The sequence below is a fragment of the Micropterus salmoides genome, unplaced genomic scaffold, assembly GCF_014851395.1.
Source record: "Micropterus salmoides isolate LMB-PRFRI ecotype aquatic unplaced genomic scaffold, ASM1485139v1 Ms_hic_scaffold_1, whole genome shotgun sequence".
In the NCBI taxonomy this organism is placed as follows: domain Eukaryota; kingdom Metazoa; phylum Chordata; class Actinopteri; order Centrarchiformes; family Centrarchidae; genus Micropterus; species Micropterus salmoides.
This window is the reverse complement of record NW_024040040.1, coordinates 7,832,125-7,853,542: the sequence shown is the minus strand read 5'-3', so window position 1 is coordinate 7,853,542 and position 21,418 is coordinate 7,832,125. Positions and strand designations below refer to the sequence as shown.

General features: G+C 38.4%; 1 protein-coding gene across 11 annotated transcripts in view; it reads left to right on the top strand.

The window, feature by feature from the left end:
- The window catches only part of dmd (dystrophin), a 343,068-nt gene that overhangs the window by 31,593 nt on the left and 290,057 nt on the right, over positions 1–21,418 (top strand). The window contains exon 1 of one of the 11 annotated variants that reach the window (XM_038716235.1): positions 13,375–13,715. The exons of the other annotated variants lie outside the window; for them this stretch is intronic. Coding sequence (XP_038572163.1) covers positions 13,706–13,715 — 10 coding nt within the window. The 5' untranslated portion in view covers positions 13,375–13,705. Of the gene's footprint in view, positions 1–13,374; positions 13,716–21,418 lie in introns of those variants that run through there. 11 annotated transcript variants of the gene reach the window in all.

The window sequence follows — 21,418 nt, the reverse complement described above, 5'->3', positions numbered from 1 at the left end:
CAGACCATCTCAACAGCTTCCATGCTAATCGATCATGTCAGTCAACTCATGAGCTTGTCATGGACATGACATCAGGACCTGCAGCCCAGGCTCTGCTGTGTATCTCTGAACAACAACAAACAATCAGCTGATAAACATTGTCCTTGTTGTAATGACCCATACAGTGATAACTCAGATCATTACATCACATTACTACTCATGCTCGGTGAAAAGGGGATGGGCAGGGAAGATGCTAGTTTAAAAACCATCGATACTACACGTTAATGATGTCAAATACGATACATGTGTAGCATAAACACACAAAAATGATATAGAGTGATTTCGCTCAACTTTGGGAAATCAGAAATGAAATTTTAAACTGAGTAACGGAATTCAATTTGCATTAAATTCACCTCAAAAACAGTGATTGTATTTATTAAAATTCTTCATCAATTAAATTACATACACCACTGTTACTATTACCAAATATACAAATAAATGCAATGATAAATAAATCAATGAATCTAGCAGCAAATATACAGCAAATATATAAATACACGCACACACTATTGGAGTTTAAATAACAAGATAATTTGAGATTATTGATGTTGTTGATTTTGGTGGTAGAGATATGTTCAATATGTTCCTATCAAAATGTTCACCTGTGGTTATATATCCTTAATTTTGGTGATGTAATACAGTCTACTCCTGCATCTAATATAGGATATGTTCCAAGCTCTACTTACTGTTGCTGTCTTGATGGGCTCTAAACAACATTATTTGGTTCTTTACTCTTTTTATAATTAGACTTGCTTTGAATTTCTGACACTTCACTCGTATCTCTCACTTCAACAGTCCTAACAGCTTAATTTTTAAGAAACACTTCAGTGGGGAAGCCTTCCAAACACTGTTGCTGTGCAGAACAGAATATTCAGCCACAAGTCAGTCTACCAAGAAATAGACACTTTACCACCAGAGCCACTCAAATTCACTGCAACAGAATATATTTGTCTTCATCTTCATCCTTGATTTACTGACTGAAAAGGCTTGAATCACACTGGGAGAACAGGTGTCTGCTACCTTCAAACTGCTTTCACTTCAGCTGTCTTTTGTTTTGTTTGCTTTACATCTCACTTGAGGACTGTTAGTGGGGACACAATTGGGGCTGTGTCAGTGAAGCTGATTGATGCTGGCTCTCGCTTTTAAAGTTAAATACAGATCTGGATTGTTTCAGATCAAAAGTGATACCTTTCTAAGAAACAGAATGATTTATTAATGTCAAAAATAACTGAACATTCTTGAACACTTTGTTTTTTGGTCATCAATAAAAGTGTTTGTGATTCAGTTTTATCATCTAAGTAATGTTAAGTGGAGGACACTTTATGCTTGGTGAAATTATGAAAAAGACAAGCTGACAAAATAGATCAACTTTAATCCTCACAGTAGGAATGTGTTGGTAATGTTCTTATCAGATGTCATAACTTGGCTGCATTGAAAATATTACGAATTTAAGGCCACAGAAAACCTCTCTGAGAATGTGTTACAGGAAAGTGGTGGACAGATGTAAAATCTCCATTAAATTAATGGAACTATGGGGGACACTTAAGCGTAATTACCATAGCTTAAACTGTGTGTGTGTGTGTGGCCATATATATCCATGTTAAGGAGTGTTATTGGCCACGTGTGTTTTCCTGTGCTGTGTTCCTTTTCCTCTTCTGTCCCCTAGTTTTGCCCCAGGGATGCTACATCTTATTGCTAAAACTTTATGGATAAAAGATATATGTATTACAGATTAAAGGTTCAGTGTGTAAAATTTCTGAGGATCTATTGACAGAAATGTAATATAATAGTTGTGGAGTGCGGGTTTGGTGTGGTTTGGAATGTGGATTTTCCCAGATGGAAGGCTATAATGTGGGACAGATGTTTTCAAAGCGGTGCTGAAGTTGTCTGTTTTCTGCTGGACAGGTAATTCACTTAAGTTCGCCAGACTTTAGCGATGCAAATGAAAGCTGTTGTTTGATAGCTTTAGCTTGAAGCTGGCTATTATCACCGAGAGAGGTGAGCTGGTTTGTTAGTACTAGTGAAAGTATTATCTTCAACCAAGTCCAGTTGCCCTTGACCTCAACCTTCGTTGGATAACTATGACCTGGATGACTGACAACCTTCACAGATATCTCATAGATGACATCTTTGTCCTGTCTCAGGCACCGTAGCTATACAACTCGCTTGGATAGAGGAGGGGGGGTGCAATTCGCAACCCTCACCACTAGATTTCACTAAAACTTACACACTGAACCTTTAATAACTCACCACTCTGAAACTCTTGCTCCAGTCTATGTCGCCAAGCTGGTCGGCAACGTGTACATCTGAACCAAAGCCGTGTTTGCTTCTCATTGGTCCGCCCTTCTCTGCTTCTGATTGGCTAGTAGTTCTTAACTAGGAACTGCGCATGTGCAACTCCCAACAAAGATCATTTAGAGACTAGATGTATCACTCCACAGCTAAAACGAAGCCTTCAACACAGGGTGAAAAGAGAAGCTGCAGCAATGTGCAGTATGACAAAAAATATGGTGTTTTTTGAAAATTAAACCATGTAAACTTGTTCTGGTACAACCCATTAGAAGTGGGAGGATTTTTGTAATTGGGACTGCTGGTTGTGCTCAAGGGGGTAAGCGAGAGATCGAACAGCGAAGCCGACCAAAGCCTGCATTGAGGGCCCCAAAAATGACGTCCAAACCTTGCGACACCCCGTCGCACATGAGAGATTTAACCGTATTTGTTAGATTATGAACTCTCAGCGGAATCCGTAGGGTGGCTTTGTCCAGTCAGTTACTGTCTATGGTTTAGCTGCCTCTCAGCCTGGAATTTCGTGTTATGACTTTAGTCTTTTGGTATTCTTGAATTATTGTCTTGGTTGATTGTATGTCTCTTTATGTTAATAAATCCCGTGGATTTATCCCGTTTTAAAGGTGTTTTTCTGTGGTTGTTTTGGGTCAGTGTTTGACTGTTGTTCGCACCATATAAAACACTTACCTGTGCAGTAGTTCCCCTTGTTCTGAAATGAATAATAGCCACTCTGGGCAATTGTAGTTGCTGGCAGTCCTTTCAATTTGCTAATCTGGCTCTAAAATCCTACTTCCCGTTTTTTAAACTAATTCCACCAGTTTAGAACTGCTGTGTTCCTGTGGGGATTATTAAAGTTTAACCTCTCTTTCTTTCTCTCTCTGTGTCTTTTTCTATTATATTAAGACAACGTTTAAAGCCTGAAATCCTGAATGTTTCTGGCGACAGCAGGTCCAGCACAGTCGTGGATGCTGAAATGGTGTGCCTTACTTTTTTACAGGTCCCTCTAATTGCTACTATAAATCTGATAAAGTGGCATTTAGTTGCATAAGAGCTGGAGTGAAAGAATTACTCAGCTTACTCTCACTTAAGTGAAGGAGATGAACACTTTTGTTACCAGTAAAAGTCCTTTGTTCAAAATTACTTAAAGATGTATTAATCAATATTTTTATATTAACAATGGATCCAATAACTATGTGTAATGTGAAAGAGGTTGTCTGCCTTAATGAACCCTCAGAGAATTATCACCCGACTCTGTGATTCCTCTCAGCTTTATGGAGTATTTCAGTGCCATTGTTTTGGTGAACTATCACAGCTCTCATCAATGTTGTTCCCAGACACAGGCAGCTGTTTTCAGCTCCCATAAACCCTACTGTACGCTATTGCTCAGCACCAAACAACAGACAGACACAGTTATCAACTAGCTGGTGAACATAGTGGAGCATTTAGTTGTTAAAGAGACAGATATTGTTCTCAGGAGTTTGTGGAGGCCAAAACTAGAGCTGAAAGGAGAATGTATTGTTGGGTCTCTGTTAATAATATTCAAAAGAATATGGTATATACCTGTTCTATATGAAAAGTGCAATAATTTCTGTTGGCACTACATAAATAATATTGAATTGAATATTGGACTTCATCAGGCGGACACAAACATGTCTCCAATAGATGCTAATGTTTCTGCTGGATGTGTAAATAGCATAGACTGTATATAAAAAAATAAATAGATAAATAAATAAATAGGCAACTGTTCGCTAACAAAATTTGCTGTAACACTAACTGTAAACATGTGTTCTAGTGTCTAGCTAGTTCTAGCTAGAAAAATCAAGTTATGTAGCTTTAAAGTGCAAGATAAAAGTTTAATTAGCTAAATTAACTTTAATGTCTCTAAAGTAAAAGTAGCTCTTTGGAGTGGTATTATATATATATTAATACATCTTTATTATTGATTTATTAGCATATAAACAGCATTTTAATGTTGTAGCTGGTTGAAGTGGAGCTAACATTTCTCATCAGCTCATCAAACGTCTTGGAAGTAGATGTTTAAAATGCATCTCCAAAGTAACTTGTACCTAGAGACAAATTCTCCTGGAAATAGAGCGGAGAAGGAAACATGTAAATACTTAAGTACAGTACTTGACAAAATGTACTTAACATTTCTCATCAGCTCATCACACGTCTTGGAAGTAGATGTTTAAAATGCATCTCCAAAGTTACTTGTACCTAGAGATAAATACTTTTGGAAATACAGTGGAGTAGAAGGAAAAATGTAAATAAATACTTAAGTACAGTACTTGACAAAATGAACTTCACCACTGGGATAGACAAGCAAGCTTGTTCCTGAACTACTGTCAGTTAATCTGGATAGTAAAGAGAAACACTATGTCCTCGATAACCTTGACCAAAGCACCCCAACACTCAGGAGTCCCAGTGGCTCTGCTCAGACAAAACTCTGGTTACGCTGGGCAGCATGTAACCTTCTTTCTCCTTGCGGCTGCTGTAAACAAGAGCACGTTCTTATCAGAGGTGAGGAGTCCTTCTAACTTTGGCTCCGGTGTTTTTGATGACTTCTGACTCACCGGGGACGTTCACTGTCACGCACAGTCCGCCACGCTCAGACCAGTCAGTGCATTATCCTGTCAGTAGAGTTTAATATTGACTAGATAAGGCTGCACTTGACAGAACTAGTTTTATATGACGGATCGCTTTATTCCCATTGCAGACAAACTGCTTCAGTCTCCTGGCCTTCATCACTTTGCGTGAATAATGGCCGTTCCTCCTGCTCTAATACAGGGAGGATACGCATTAACACTCATTATGCTATTACCACCTTAGGAGAAATCCTCTAATAGGCACAATGCAAGTGTATTCATTCAATATTCATTCCCAGTGTTAAGTATATAGTGCTTAGAAGCTACAGGAGCAGGCAGGAATAGATGCATGTTAAAGAATGAGTCTCATAAAGCTAGATTCTTACCCGAAAACCCTTTGGTGTGAGGACACTCAGATTGGATAATGCCGTCAAATGTATTACATTTTTACTGTAACGTTTTAGCCTGCAACAGTAGATTATTTTACATCAGTAGAACAGAAAGTTTGATTTGTCTTCCACTCCTCAACTTATGTGAAGTGGAAAGTGTTTTGGGAACTGGAAATTATTTGCGCTTTATTTGTTGTTCGTATATTGATAGATGAATCATGACTGTGGCTCAGGGTGTGAAGCAAGACACATCAGTAGCATTGTGCAATTGGGTTTACACACAACCACAAGGACAATACGCCGTACATTTACTGCACCAGCAACCCTGTCTCCTAGAATAATGTTTATATGCTACTAATTTATTTTCCCCAATACATTTTAAGTGAAACATAATTGCTACATGGAGTATGTGTAGTGGCAACTGTTTTTTGTGAAGGATGGGGTTCACACAAAGAATAAGTGGTTCTGTATACAAAATGTTCAGAGGGTTCATTTTTGTTGCTAAACAAAAAAGTTCTATATAGAACCTCTTAAAAGATAAATCAATATCCCAAACCTTTCATTGCCTTGGTTGGCCATTTAAAAAAAAATAATTCTGCAGAATTACCATGATGTGAAGTTCATTTAACTAGTACTAATTAACTATTTAAATAAAATAATATTTAGAACTCCAATAACATACAGTAAGCACTTTGCCACTACCACCCTGATGTAGATTTAAGAAAAGAAAAGAGAGTGGTGGTTTCAACTTGAATGTATTGATCATCAAAAAGTAGCAAAAAAAAGCATTACTATACACAATATAAATCATAGGCTACATTTCAAAATATAAAATGTCTGTGAACAAAACATTCCATGCACACAGTAAATAAAATGTATATTACCACCACATAAAAAATAAAAATACAATTTCAGTTAGGATTGTAAATGTTAAAATATCACTGGAAAATCCTCAACATTTTGAATTACCAGTAAATGTAAGTGAACAGTAGTGACAGATGGATTAAATTCAACCAGCAAAAACAAAAGAAGAGTAGGCTAAAGATCTATAATCTTGGCAAACACTTTCTTGAAAATTACTAAACTGATTGTGTATTTTGAGCACTGGAACAAATGCTCTTCTCTTAACATTTCCAAGTTTGAACAAATAATTTTTAATAAATGAGAGTGTGTTTCATCTGTTTGGGGTAATCTACATGAAACAGAATATACACCTCGAACAGACAGCGCAGAGCCTGTGGCACAGCCGTTTCTCCACTTTTGGTGACTCCATCCAAATAGATGCTTTCACAGCAAGGAGGAGAAGATTATGGTTGGGAATGAGCTTGTTCGTTCCTGTAGAAAAGAAACAGGAACCTCCCTATAGAATTTCAGCTATTTTATCAAGGTAATTGACAATACAAAGAATTTCAGTGCCAGTGTAAAGATTCAACTCATAGGCTACAGTATCTCATCTAAACTGTAAAGGAACTTGCTCTCCTTGAATAGGACAGGCAGAATCAGTATTACTGTGCTCCTTTGCAGGTCTGACATTTCCGAAGAAATAAATGATCTCTGAATTAAACTACATAGTTTTATTTTTAGAGTTTTTTGTGTGAGAGTGCATGTGTGAATATAACACCATCTTTGTTAACGTTAGTGTTGTGTGTGTGTGTGTGTTGTGTGTAAAACTGCATGAGTACTACATAAAACACAGTTTATATGAAAACACTGCCCTTGAACGTCATCAGTGAAAGTGGGACAACGATATGCATAAAATACAGTTTTCAGGAAAAATAAAGACACTATGTGTGTTCTTATACAGATCTGAGAGTCATTAATAAAAAATGTCTGCTGTAGCTGAGAAATGACTATTTTAGTAAATCCAGCCAGTCTACTTTCCTGACCACATGTCCAAAATAATGACATAGTGATGAGTCATTAACGCTTTGAGTTGTTGGATGAATTTAGAATTAAATAAGTAGTAATAATATCCTATTTTAGTAGAGTAGCCAATATTAATGGTAGGCAGGAGTAACTGTTGCCAGAGTAAAATGCATCACTACATGGAAACAATAATCCGCCTCCATATCCCCTAAGCAGTGTTCTTAACTCTATATTTTTGAGAAATTATATATTTAGAACCACACGTTCCTTCACCAAGCTAACAGCCTACTTAGTTGGGTAGGTTGACGTTAATGTTAGGTTAACTGAAGTCGATAACTTGGTTAACTCGGTTAGCTAACAGCTACAGATACGCTGCGTTCATGTGGTGTCGGAATAATCAGACAAATTAGTTCTAGTAGTAGTAACAACTGGGAAAGTCGGTGAAAATGCTACACAGCTTGCTGAGCTGACGTCATATTATGCAGAAACATGGCAGCGAAAGTAAATGCTTGTTATTAATTAACATATACATTTTGTGCTCACATGTAATTTGTAATCTGGTATTAGGCAGTAACCGTTAGTCGCTGTCCATATAGATTGACCTAGATTAGTTATTTATTAGCATTAACCCTAATGACAAGTCAGACAAAGCAATATTTTTGTGCTTTTTAATGTAGCCTTCGGGTGCAAAATCACTAAGATTCAAACTGTCATCATACTTGGAAAACAAAATCACATACATAACAACCCATCACCGAGACGCCATACAAAAACATCCATGTTGTTTCCACATTATGACCTAAAGCTCCTGAACATACTGAAGTTGAAAGAACAACTTCCCAACTCTGGAAATGGGACTATACGAGGAGCATGTGAATGCAGCATTAAATACGACCTGTCACCTGCCGACTGGTTTAAGTCAATGAATGACTAGTAGATAAATCGTACTTTTCTGTGGGCTCCGCTTTCTCCCACTTACTGTAAATACAACCAATTGGGAGAATGCAGTTGCAGAGAATCGTCAGCGAAAGTGATTTTGTAATTAAAAAGAGGAAAACAGATTCTATAAAGTGGGCAGGTGGGTCAATCAGTATACAAGTTTAGCACGCATAACATGGTGTAAAGTAAACCAGGTTCTGCATTCATATCTGTTTAGAGAGATTAAGGTTTAGGTAACAGATGTTTTCTGGTTAGAGGTCTTGGTTTGGGTTAAAGGACCTGTATGCCTCCAGGACACTGAGGCGAGCAGGAAAGATTATGGATCCCCTCCCACGCTGGACAGAAACTTTTTGAAACACAGGAGTCTGCAGTCCATCAAGACCTACAACCTCACACCACAAGAACAGTTTCTTCTTGACTGCAGCTGGCCTCATCAACAATCTACTGGCACTGACTCTAATCCCAACTCATGGACACTGCATGTTACATTAATGTTAAGCCCTCTAACTCAATGCGTTACTTTACTCACAGTTCCACAAATCTTGGGTTATTATTTGCACACATTGCTCACATTCATCATAGTGAAGAACTGCACATTCTTCAGTCTTCAGTTTAGTTTTTAGTGGCATGCAGATGGCAAATCACTGCAAAATGAGAACACCTGATAACTGCTTGTGAATCAAGATGGAACTGAATGCAGGAGGAAGACTTGAGGTTTAAATTTTGGGAATCAGAGGGATTTTGAAAGCGTTATTTTCAAAAGAAAGATATTGTGATGTGCACAGTAACAACCCTTCCTCCTTCTTTAATTCTAAATTAAAATCAAAGAAAACTGATAAAATAATACAAGTAGTGATTTTTTCCTAATGGTCCCTTTTTACTTCCTTTTGTTAATACTGCCAAATGAAAAGAGTAAATGAGACTGCCTTACTGTTTTAATTATCAAGAGTCTTGCAGTGCAATTTAAAATAATGATTAACTACACACTTGGCAGCACAAGATTTATACTCTGGAGCAGCTGTTTAACAGCATAACCCCAAAAGTCCAATAACTTAACGTAATATTTGGCAAAGAGTAACTGTAAAAAATACAAAAGCTTTCCTTGATATGTTAGTAATAATGTAACTTCACTTTTTTTGTCGTTATTTCAGTGTCATTGCTAACAAAGACACAGTGCCTTTGCCTGAGCTTGATGCCTGACAGCTATGATGGTTAATGTCGAGAACACGCACACAACAAGGTGTGAGCTTCAGTGCAAGTGGACAAAAATGAAATAACATAAATACTCATAATAAAAAGGAGCATTGTCATTAAAATACTTTTTCCAAAATACAATGTTTACCCCGTATCCAAGAGAAATATAAATGACCATAAATATAAAACATATGATATCAGAACTAACCTTTCAACAGTAAATATAATCTTTCATCTTCAGTGAGTAAATGGTTTAATGTCAATTTTTTTAGTACAAAGCAGCAAAGTATTGATGCTTATAACCAAAGTTTTCAAAATGCAGTACACTCAAATATCTATCATATTTTAATATTTATGGACAACCGAAAGTCAGTTTGCTGTTGACCTTAATACATCCATCCTGAAATTAAGTTAGCTATTGTTCTCAAAGAAATATTATCCAGTGGAAATCTGATAGATAGATAGATAGATAGATAGATAGATAGATAGATAGATAGATAGATAGATAGCTTTATTGTCTGTCCCAAAAAAAAGGTGACAGAAATTCTCCTTCGACAAGGCTCCTTTAAAAACATGCATTTAAACACATACTTCAAACGCACACCTGACAGATTTTGTTTGCATGATGAATGATCACTGTCCCTCACTGCAGTGTGCATTTCAGGAAGTTGGACTTACAAAGCCACTATAAAAGTGAAAGTCTATCCATGACTAACTGAGCAGTGAACTTACAGCATTGGTCTTTGGTCTTTGATGTTGAACGTAACAGTCGTAAACAAAAGCACATGTTGAAAACAAAATAAAGTTAAATTTTTGAACATGAAGAAGTTGTTTGTGCCATAGCTACAGATGGGATGTGGCATACAACTATAGCAATGATTTTATTTCTCGACTTTACAACAACAACAAAACGAGTGTTTGTTTTCTCTAATTCACTGTCGTGCTTTCTCTGCTTCTACAAACTGAAATAATCAATTGCTCGTCTTCAATTACTACTGCTTCAAAACTTGCTAGACTTACTTAAAAGGCACCATCTGGTGCCGGAAGCCAACCAGCACATTCGCAAATATTTTGAACATTGCAGCCTAGAAAAACACCAGCATATAAAGAAATGAGGATACCATTGCAATTTGACCTGTTAGCTGAATTTTATTGAATCATACTAAAAATATATTGTGGCCCCTCACGTATGTGTAAACTTACTTTGTGTAGGTAGTGGCATAAATGATACACATTCAGAACCAGAATACATTGCAGCAGGTTTTTCATCGTGGGCTAAATGCAGAAAAATATAAGAAGTCATTTTGGTTCATTTTCGGTTCATGTTTAATCAACTGACATTTGATTCAACCCACGTTGAGCAGCTCCCTGAACTGCACACCGCAGTGAGTTATTTTTTAGTAATTACACCAAAATACAAAACGTAACGCTGGATTAGATGCTGCATTGTTTCCTGTGACTGCCTCAGAATAAGTCACCCCAACTTAATCTAGCTCTGAAACTGCTGTATGTGAGTGAACAGTAAGGCTGATTTCATGTGCAGGATTAAAATTGAGACTGAATAAAAATAATTAACAAAAAGCAAAGCTTGAAACAGGGACAGTAAACCAGAAATCCGAGATGTGAAACAAAAGTTGTAGAATTTATTGTAAGCTTTGCTTTTAAGGTAATTTTTTGGTTTCAAGTAATTTTTTTCAGACCCAACAAAATGTTTTTTCTTTGATTCTTGGGAGATTTAGTTCAATTTCCATAGATGCAAATATAATGCCATAGATGTACTGTATTAGTCACATGACTGATCAGTTCGACTGTTAATAAAGTAACTGGAAACAACCTCAGACACCACCCTGTTGAAGGCAAGAAAGTGAAAATTTGGTGGATAAAGCATGTGGTAAAGCGCTTGTTAACCGACTATGAATCATCGCCAGAAGTTTTTAAACAATGACGGAAAAATCTGAAAGCCATCAGTCATTTTGATACATTAAGACTAAAGGCAATGGACCGTTGTCAAAGTAATTCAGTTGCAGTTACAAATGACAGAAATCCACAGTGCAACGCTTGTGGAGAGCTCGAGGCAGGGACAAAATTTGACTGTGGCGGCTGCCTTGTAATATGCAGAAAGAAACCTGTCTCATTATCATTAAAATACTTTAATTAGATTATGACAGAATTGTCACAGCCCTGTCAAAAGTCTGACGCACCTGGAGAAGACTATAAGCAACTATATGCAACCTGTGTTTTAATTTTGATGGATACAATGGTTCCTCTCAGGCAGGCTGGAAGCTGTCCAGTTGGAAAACTGTCTGATGCCCGTTATGTGTTTGAACTCTAATGTTTTTGCACCTTAACTGTATTACAGCATAAAATAACCCTATAACAGCAATAGCAAAAAAAAAGCCTAAAATGCCTTTTAAGTGACACTCAAACTGTGCTTTCTTTTTTTCGCCCTTTTCCTGGATGTGAAGGCTGGATGTGTTCAGTGTGCTCTCAGCCCTTTAGCCAATTACCCGAGCAGCAGATGACCCAGGAAATGAGCTGATATTCTATTCATGAGAAGAAAAATACACTTGGCAGAGCAGAGCAGAGATCAAGTCACCCCAGTGCAGATCCTCACACTCGATAATCGTCCCTCATTTAAGTTTCATCTCATTTGGATATTCCAAAATCAAACTCCGTTTTGTAGAATTTTCCAGGGCTACAAGTGTTGGGTTTGATGAATGTTTCAGAGCGCTGAGAGCTGCAGGGCTTCTCACAGAGGGAGTGCTATGTGGTTAAAAGTCAATAGACAACAGTGAAAACATAAATCAGGAAATTAGAAAGGGGGGGGGGTTGGCTTGTGAAAATAAATAACAGCCTACATTTGGTAATTTGCAATTGCAATTTGTTCCCCACTTCCAATCAAATGAAGGGCTTGATTTTAAAATGAGACATTCAACTTTTGAGAACATGTACACCCACTCTCACAAGAAACTAAAGCTAACTATGGCTGATTTATTAAAGCCTCTAGCTGTGTGAAGATGATTATTTACAAACTACAACACTTTAGATAATGTAGTCAGCTATATTTTGGAAATGCAAGAAATGAACACTGTCCATCATGACACCAAGCCAACAAACAACCACCTAAGCATTCAACTAACCAAAAGGGATAGGGGGAAACTGGAAAATATTAAATTTTTCATTAAAGTTAATGCTTCATCAGTCAAGCCGAGGGGCTGCGTTTGGAATTTGTTTTTATTTCAAGTTATTTCAAGTCCTGTCTAAAAGAAGCCCATAAGTCTGATTGATGAAGCATTTACTGTTCCTGGTTTCTCACTGTAGAGCAGACACCCTGGCCTATGTTCTCTGCTTTTACTGCTTCTCACTGTTTTCCACTTGTAGAAAATATTCTTACTGAAGTTAGAAAGATGTTAAGAAGAAGTTAAATGAAGAAAACTTCTGATACGAGGGAAATATTAGGTTATACTTTTTTCCCACCGCAGTTGACAGCTACCTAAAAGGGGACTCCACCAATGTTACACACAAAGTTCAGTTAACTCGTCACATACTGTAGGAGCTTTGTCAAGATCGCGAAAATGTCATTGTAATGTCGCTTGGGTTGGTTTGAGACTTAATTTTTTTCGGCAGCAAGCCAGTGTTACATACTGGGGGGATGTAGTTTGAAAAGGGATGGCATTTAACATTGAAAGAGGTTCCAATGAAAGAGGCTATTGAGTTCCTTAATGGGATTTGTAGGATCCAGTGTTTTTGGAGCTTGTCCATAGGGTCTAAAAGTCAGGATATCTTCCAGGCACTGGCCCCTGGTTTGTGTGATAATAAGTGTGAGGCAGTTTGATGCACCATAAAAACTAAATTTGGGGTTGGGGTTGGGGAAGCAGCATTGTAACTGACAGAACTTTTACTGAAAGAAAATGTGAATGCGGGGTCAGTATGTGGTAGGCTGGAGAGAGAGAGGGAGAGAGAGAGAGAGAGAGCGAGCAAGAGAGAGACCGTTATCCTCTGGACCACGCCAGACTGTGAGAGCGCCGCCGCCTGAGGAGGAGGAGGAGTTTCTGTCGCTCTGTAAGCGGCACCGGGAGGCTCTCAAACGCCGGGACATCACCGGGACTATATCTGACTGACAGCGTGCGGAGAAACGGCAGGAGTACTCTGACACACACTTCTACACTGTAGCCCTCCGTGTCCGACTTTAACACCCAGACACGCACTAACACACGCACAGAACATTAGCTTTGATTGCGCGTTTACCTGGACAAGCAGAAGGTCGGTTACGCACGGTTTGGGGAATTTGGAGAACACCTCCGGCAATCACCTGTTTGGCTGTGCCGGGCTGCAGAGCGGCTTGGCTCGGCTCGGCTCGGCTCGGTGGGATTAAAGGCAGCTGAGATGGGAAGCGGCTAGGATGGCATGTTTTCAGGTAAGACCCTGGAAAGCAGGCTGGTGTGATTGTTGAGAGGCAGAATGCGCACAACACACTTTAAGTCATTTCATCCGCTGCGCTTTCCTGCGGTTTGGGCGCAGTTTATTTTAGTCAAACTCAAGTCCAGCTGACGTGCCTGTCATGAGAGCAGCTGCACGCGACTGTCAGCTGAATTTGGACAGGGCACAGGAATGTGGAAGATTTCGTCCTGCGCAGAGTTTGGTGAATTGCTGCTGCTTAATTATCCTCATGGTGTTTAGGAATAAACTCTATGACAACAGGCGAGCACGGCGGTGTTACGGAAGACAGGCAAGAGATATGACATTCCTCAGCATTTAGCGCGTGCGTCCGTGTGCGCGCATGTGCGTGTTTGCTAAGGATTATTGCAAGTCATCTGTTAATGCTGTACATTGAATCTGGATCGGTTTAGTGGCAACACATGTTTATTTCATGTCATCCCAAATCAATTCATTGGGGACATCTTGGGCAGCCTTAGCAACTGAGGACATCCAGACCCAGCTGAGTGTGTGCGTGTGTGTGTGCGCGCGCGCGCGTAAGTGTGCGTTGTGCGTGTCCTGTCTCGCCCACACCTTCAGCGTCTAACCCCCCTTTTTTAATCTCTTGTTTTGTTTACCCTTTACACGAGGTAATGACAGCTCACCGAGTCTGCTCCCTTTTTATAGATAAAGGTTGAACTGGAATTAATAAACTCTTCAACAATAGAGCAAATTTTCCTTCCTAAGACAGTTTCCATATCCTGGAATCATTATGAGCAGCGTGATTTCTGAATAGAATTTATTTTCTAAATCTCAGATCTGGACTGACAGCCAATTAAAATAAGCTACTACAGCAGCTTATGATAAATATACACAGCACAGCAAGGCCCAGTGGGAATATTATCGTGATCCCTAAGGACATAGCAATAGCACAAAGGATGCTTGATCACATAAATTCATTATAGACCTGCACAGGTTTACTCTAACTCCCTCTGGTATAAAATAGACCTATATATCAAGCAGATGAAAATACATTAAAGAACCATAAGGCTACGATAAATCCACTATTGAGCACTATACTAATACTGTCATTCCCTTAAGGCATATTGATGCCACACAGTATGAGACAGAAATAGTAGAAAGTACACTGAGGTAACTATAAACCAATCTGCAAAAATGAGACATAGACACAGTACAAGTCCCAGCAGGATTATTGCAGAGAAACTGCAGTTTTACTATAGGATAATAAAAATATCATTAAGTGTTTGAAACTCCCTATACAGTCACTATTAAATATCAGAGCTGTAATCCTCTATCCCAATGTTTAAACCATCTCATAACACTCAGTAGAAAAGATCTATATCATAAGATTACCATAAACCTGGATTACAATAGGAAAAGATAAAATCAAATATATAACAATTTAGGAAATCAGTTCTTGGGAGCGATAACAGAAAAACTGTGCTTCAAACAACATGAACTATGTCAGTATTGCAATATACTGTACACAATTAAGAGTTTCTTAAATTAAGATTAAAATACCCTCCAGTTATATTGTTTATTTATACTTACCGGGTGAAAATATTTAGAAACGCATACGAAACAAAGATAAATCCAATTCTTGTTTCAGAAGAGGCCCTTGTTTGTTAAATTAAATGTTCTTAAATTAAAGAGGTAATGTAGATTTTAAAGCAGCTCAAATTATGTATAAAGTTGAAGTATCCAAGTGTAGACACGTTTTAATATAAAAATGTCCAAATAAAAACTTTTCAAAATAAGGTTTGAATAATCATTTGTATTGGGTTTCCACAAAAAAGTTAAATGTCTTCTTAAAACTACATCTCCTCATTAAAAATCTAGTCTGTCAGTGTTTAATTACAGAACACAAGATGTCTTCTACTTCACTATTATGTCCATACTGTGTGTGGTCACTGGAGGCTTCAGTTTCCACATCACAGGGGTGGAAGTTGCTTATTGGACTGTTTATTATTTATGACATCAAAGCAGTTGTGATGTCATAAATCCTGCAGGTACATCCAGGTGTTAAACTGAGATTTAAGGTGAGCACAGAGAAACGGACTCTGCACGTACATCATTCTGCCCAGTGAGGCTCACACATCACTGTGAAGGAACAAGAGGCAAAACACATTTTTGACTGGAGGGGGGTTTTGAAATAAAGGCTTTCAAATTCAGAGACATGGTAGATTTCATAATAGTACAAATCATGTAAAAAGTAAGTTATTACCTGAAAGTATCCAAAAGTTGTTGAAATCAGGAACATGGATGTTAAAGAAACAAATGGTGCAGACTAATGTAAAAATTCATTGTATTTCAGTTAAATAGCTGAATTTGTGGGGCGGTTACATAGAGGAACTGAAAATATGTAGCTCACATTGTAAGTTTAAAAAGATATATAGTATTAAAAATGTATTGGGTACAGTGTGAACTTTTGTCTGTTGTTTTTTGATATTAAATTGGTTGTGTATTGTGGTCCAATAAGCTTGTTGGTGTGTTGAATATAATGTTTTCTGCTGTTGAGTTTTGATGGGAGTAATTGACATGTAATTTCCAAGTCCTGGACTTCTGCACAGCAAAAGACAAATAAGTTTACTGTAAACTCACTTAAAGCCCCCACTGTAGTATCATAGCAATATCATAGTGATTTTCCATTAGGTACCGACCAGCCAGTAAGCCAGCCAGCCAATCGGTTCATCCTGGCTTGTGTGCTTAGTCGTCGGGCCAGCTGAGGCTCTCCGTCAGTAGCCCCTTGGTCATGAGCCAACCGTGACCAGTAAACAAACAACCCATACTTCCCATCTTTTTGTAGCCCTCTCCCTTGGGCTGTCAGTGTAAATGTGACACAGATCGGTGGAGGTTCTGGCAACACTACAGCGCCAGCTGAGCCCAGTCGTTTTAGGTGAGGCTTATTAGCGTGCAGGTCATCTGCGCGGGACTGAGAGATGTAAGATCCTTTTCACGCTCCTATGATAACATCCAGGAGTGATGTTGGATGATGGATCAAGCGTCTTGCGATAAAAGGGAAGGAAGAGGGTGGGGCCAGCCATTGAGTGTGAGTGTTTGTATGTGTGTGAGAGAGAGAGAGTGTGTTTAGACCGGTCCTGAAATTGCGATGTGTCTGGAATAAAGGGACATTCAAAGCCTGTGCATGTGCTAATGAACTTTGTGTTTGTGTGACCTGCAATACATTTATATGTGCATATATCTGTTTTTTGTTTGTGTGTGTGTAAAATGTCCCATTGGTCGTCAACTGGCAGTTATGCTTGCTATCAACCCATTAAATAATGTGACTTTTCAGCTGTTGTTACACAGGTGGATAAAAGCTCAATTGAAGTCACTCTTCCTATTAAAACTTTGGGGGAAATTTATTTTTTTTGTTCATTTTTTGCTGGCTGTATTTTATTTGTGCATAACAAATATTAGTTATGAATAGATTTCAGAGGAACAGAGGAAGTGAGCATGCTCTGACAAAAACATCCACAATATTGCATGATAATCAAGCGCCAAAGGGTGAGTCTACCACATTAGTCACTGTTGATGCCGTAACTGAGGTCAACAGGTTGACATACTGAACAGTGGGAATTCTGACTGCAATCTATACCAGGAAGAGCGAATACATCTCAGCTAGGTTACATTGCTGCGCATCAAGATTCACATTAGGCAGCTATAGAAGATTTTAATTATTGATTTACCTGTAGATTCTTTTTTGATAAAGCAATTAACCATTTAGGCTGTAAAATGTAAGGAAAATGTGTGAAATACCCATCCACCCAATATAAAACAACAAAAAAGCAGTACATCTTGATATTTGATAAGCTGGAATTAGCAAATGTTTAGCATTTGAGCTTGATAATCAACCAGCAATTATCAGAATTGTTGTCAATTAAATTGCTGTCCACCGACTACTCGATTTGTTGACAAATAATTTCAACACTAGTCAGGAATCATTTCAATGGTTTCTTACTAAAGGCAATCAAATTCACCTTTTAACAGTGAGCCCACTATGTTCTATTCCAGGATACATAACTAGTTGCTAACCAGCCAATAAGTTAGCCAACTTTGCTTTTCTGATCAATTTCTCTCTTTTTAATCTGGTTTTTCTGGCATTTGATTTATTAATTGCTGTTGGTATGTAGAAAGAATTTCAACAGATATAACCTTTTGATTTAGACATTTAAGAAAAATCAAATCTTCTTACTAGAGTTTTTCTTTTTTTATTTCAAGAAAAAAAGCTTTTAGGACTCAACCAGAGTCAACAGTGAGGCACAGTGGTGGTGTATGCTCACAGTGACAATGCTAACATGCTGATGTTCATTAGGTATAATGTTTACCATGTTCATCATCTTTATTGTTAGCATGCTTTAATGTGCTAATTAGGGCTTAACACAAAATACAGCTGAGACTGATGGGAATGTCATAAACCAAAGTATTGTACAAATAAGAATTCAGACCTGATGTTGGAGCAAGATGAAAAGTCCCCAAAGGTATGAAAATTCATCCTGAGGGGTGACTGTGTGTACCAAATTTCATGGCAATTCATCCAATAGCTCTTGAGGCATTTCACTCAAAACCAGAGCTTGAAGTGGTTCCGGCACTTCTAAAGTTTACCCTTTGGTGTACCGTGACTTTTTATTGTAAAATAGTACCGGCACTTCTCACGAGCTGCTGGTACTATTTTCTGCTCTCTCCACATCAGGTTCTCTGGCTGATTCATAATGGCCCTACATAAACTGCATTACCCAGGGGGCACTATGTTAGGCTCACCTGTTCCTGTTCTCGCCTGTCTGTTTTTCTCTCTTGGAGGTTAGTCTAAGTAACATTACATAAACTTTACAAAACCTGGCTCCAAAAAAGGCACAAAGAGAACACGAACAGAGTCAGATGATGACACAATAGAGCTTTGAAAGTCAGATCCTGCCCTACCAGCTGCTGATCGTTTGTGTGACACACTCAGAGTAGAAAGAATGTATCCAGGGATTTTCCCAGGAATACAAGGAACTAAGGGCACCCTTATCGAGTGCTTTTTGTTGAAACATGTTCAACTTTTCATAAAGTTGATACGCTTGTCAGTGTCACTTTTAGTGAACCCACAAATCACATACCTGATGGGGTGGAAAAAACCCCTCATTGTTATGCATAAATGGTTGTGATTAGGGACAAGTTGGTACTTAGCGTTAACAAATTTCACATGCACAAGGATTTAATAAAAGAACAAAACTTTTAAACTCTTTTTGTACTACTACACTCATTACTAGTTTGAAATCAGGATTTTTACGTGTAAATCTGTATTTGTACAGTGTGGCATTGTTACATGTACTTGAGTAAAGGATCTGACTACTTCTTCCTCTTCTGACACTGAGCATGATACACTTTCAAAATGGCAGCCCCTAAGCTAGTGTTATATGGTCAACGAGTCATTGCATAAGTCATTGAACTCTTCCCACTTCCAGGAATGCTGTGTAGCTGACCCCTGACCTCTTGAGTATTATTATCATATTGTGTTGAGCCTGCGGAACACTGCCAGCGTCAGGAAAGGATAGTCCTCACAAGTGTGGTCATACAAATGTGTGTCAGGCTGTGTGTGTGCTTGTCCTGTACGATGCTTCCCAGGCACCAGGTGCGCACTGGGATTTGCCACACTGGGTCGGCTCAGCGCCACTCACCTCATTATCCTCTTTGGACAAGGACGGACGTAATCTCCCTCTCTGTCCCCCCCCCCCCATCACCCTCTCTCCCTCTCCTCCTTTTCCCCTCTCTCTGTCTCACTCTTGCATCAGCTTTCTCTCCTTTCTTTTTCTACCTTTCTGTCTACCTGAATCAAGTTCTATTTTTGTCCTCTCTTGGTTTTTCCATTTTTTTTTGCTACTTGTCCTGCTCTCACCCCTCACCCTCTCTCTCTCTTTCTTTTTCACTCTCTCCCACTGTCTTGGATAGTCTCTTTAGCCTCTGGCTCTCTGCCTGTGGATTGATTAGTCTAGTCTGTTGCTGTTGTTGGGAGACAGAGCCCGCTCGCGACAGAGCTCGTCATGCTTGGTTTGGAGGGTTAGGGTAGCTCACGGTAACATAGTGGGATTGGGGGGGTTCAAAGGAAAACGCCATCCAGCCATCCGTTAAACTGTGGCGCATGATTTTTGTTCTGTCACCCATGGCAGTCTACCTCTCACCGCCTAATACGCCCCTGACAGGTCCTGGGGGACCCGCTTTGAATGAACGAGCAATGCTTAAAAGTGTGTGTGTGTGGAGAGAGAGATGAAACAAAGGGAAGAAAGGTTTTTATCTAGCTTGAAAGCAAATGTGAATCAAACTTTTGTAATTGTCATTAAAAAAAAGAAGGTGCCAATGAAATTGTCATTGCCCAGGAATCCCTATGGGCCAATCAGCAAAAGGTTTTTCTATGTCAACATATTGTATACTGTTTTTGTCATTATAATTAATGTAATTAAAAAAATTGCTGGGATGCTTAAGTGAATTGCATAATTTGTAACAACTATCATCAAAATCCACATTGTAAAAGTGTTATCCCGAAATAAAGGAACTTCCTCAACGTAAAATGTCACTTTTCAAGAAACCCATCTACAACAAAAATAGAAATGGTTTTGAAAAATGTATTAAACTTTGGGAGTTATTGTCATTTCATTTCAGCTAATGTTGGTCAGGAACTGATTTTATGTTATGGTAGAAGGTTAAAAAACAGGTTCATTGTAATTGTGGGAAGTATTTGGCAACTAAGGAATCACAGTCACTTGGTTAGTTAGAAATATTATCTGCCAGATGTTTAAAGTATACAGAACCAGGTTTAGTAAAACACTGTCAAACAATACACATTATTGTTATAAATAAATAAAATAAACTCAGTTGCGGCATGGATTTGAAATAAAAAAAAATCAAAAGAAATGTATATGGGTTTTGTACAGTTGTACTATGAGAGTGGATGTGTCTGTTGGCTAGCTAAAGTTGGTAATGGCATTTCCTATTCCTTGAAGTAGAGTCACCCCTACTTGCCCACTTTCTCCCCCCACTATCTTCAGCCTAGTCCCGGGGAATTCCCCATCAATACTTACGCCTGCTCCACCAGTCTTTCAGTGAAATGAACAACAAAGATGAAGCGCAATTTCACTGTGCAGCAAGGCTTTTCAGCAAGGCCACAACAGCTGTAATTATGCACGACTGGATTTATAGCAACCCTATCATTAATTCATCACAAATACCTGTACCAATAACGTCTCAATCACCATCATTAAACATCAGAAAGGTAACGAATGAGTTTGTAGTGCTCAAACAGATTTTTAAAAGTGCTTCACAATAAAAAGAAAAAAAAAGAAATTAAAGAACAAAAAAACAGGGAATTAAAATGATTCCTCTTAAGTAAATAAAGAAATGTAGATAACAGATAACATTGATCACACTAAAGTAATTTAATCACACTAAAGTTTATTTACAGGACACACGTCTGGGCATTTCACAGATTGCTGTGTAGACTAGGGAAATGTTACCATATCAATTAAATTGCTTAACATCCTAAATTAACAAGGATTTATTATGGTGATTCCATCTCTTGTCTTGCTTTTCTCATATCATCCATGGCTTTACTCTCAACAAAACAGACTCATGACCAGTGTACACAGATCTGAAATCTGCATTAGGTGACATTCCTACAGTTTTTATACGAGTTAATGTGGGGAAAAT